This window comes from Empidonax traillii, unplaced genomic scaffold (genome assembly GCF_003031625.1).
Source record: "Empidonax traillii isolate 1590-97213 ecotype Southwest subspecies unplaced genomic scaffold, ASM303162v1 scaffold596:size394506, whole genome shotgun sequence".
NCBI classification, from domain to species: domain Eukaryota; kingdom Metazoa; phylum Chordata; class Aves; order Passeriformes; family Tyrannidae; genus Empidonax; species Empidonax traillii.
In genome coordinates this window covers 274,914-276,011 of record NW_020955789.1, presented here as the reverse complement: position 1 = coordinate 276,011, position 1,098 = coordinate 274,914, and the positions used below count along the sequence as shown (strand labels likewise).

At 60.4% G+C, this 1,098-nt stretch overlaps 1 protein-coding gene across 1 annotated transcript in view; it reads right to left on the bottom strand.

Annotated features, from left to right (window-relative positions):
* The window catches only part of LOC114064934 (acrosin-like), a 24,270-nt gene that overhangs the window by 22,533 nt on the left and 639 nt on the right, over positions 1–1,098 (bottom strand). The window contains exons 2-3 of the mRNA XM_027898415.1: positions 699–929; positions 140–405 (exon numbers count right to left, since the gene is read on the bottom strand). Coding sequence (XP_027754216.1) covers positions 140–405; positions 699–929 — 497 coding nt within the window. The remainder of the gene's footprint in view (positions 1–139; positions 406–698; positions 930–1,098) is intronic.

Here is a 1,098-nt window from a genome sequence, read left to right as displayed (position 1 = left end):
CTCAAGCCACACCCATCTCTCCAGAGCCATTTGTCCTGCAGTGGGTCTCCAACCTTGGCCTCTGCTGTCAGGAAGCCCAGCCTGTCTCCCCAGAGTGCTGAGCTTGCCCTCAGAGCACGAGTCCTTCTTGGGAACTCACCCCTGGCACTGGTGGCACCCCAGCCGGCAACAAAGCAGTATACCAGCTCCGACACTCTCAGTTGGAAGTCGGGCACACAGGCCAGCTGGATGTAGGGGCTGCACAGGACAGGATAGTCCAGTTCCAGCAAGGCGATGTCGTTCTTCATGGTCTTAGGATTATAGTATTGGTGAGTCCGCAGCTGCTTAATGTAGCGGACTTGTGCCCCGGGGCTCGGATGAGTCAACTGGGTGGCCCCGATCACCACGTACACCAGGCTGATGTTGCTGGAAAGCAGATGCAGAGAGAGGGGTGAGAGGCAGCAGAGCCATGCACTGCAGCAGCCCAACACTTGCCAGCCTTCAGTGCTATGGCACACTGACTGCCCTAGTCTGCCTTAGACTGTGGGAATGGTGAGCTGGGGGCTGCTAGGAAGCAGTGGAATGAGGCCAGGCTTCTCTGGAGCCCAGAGTCTCAGCTGGGCTCACTGCAAGCAAAGGGGGCGGGAGTAAGACGTGGTGCTGGTGACAGGGCACCTGCTGGTGGTGTGAGGATATCCCCGTTCCCTGCTCCTCCTTACCTGACATCATCGAAGCAGTGGGCTGCCGTGAGGACCCACTGGGAGTGGACGAGGGACCCTCCGCACATGTGCCCCGTGCCCGGTATCCAGGCATGATGGAGGCTGACGAGCCAGGGCCAGGACGCTTCCCGGGCCCCTGTGCCACCCACGACGCGTGTCATGCCGTAGTGACCGTATTGATAAGCAGCGGCGCCATAGTCATAACTCACGGATCGGTACCCACACATCCCTCTGTAAGCAGAAAGTCATGAATGTGCTGCCCTGTGCTGCTGCCCAGGCTGAAGCTCAGCCGTCTGCCCTCGCCACCAGCTGTTGCATGGACAGCAGGCCCGGGGAGCCCACGGCGGGTGTGTCTGTCTGTGTCAGCATTCGGCTGCTGGCAAGGAACTGAGGCTCCCCC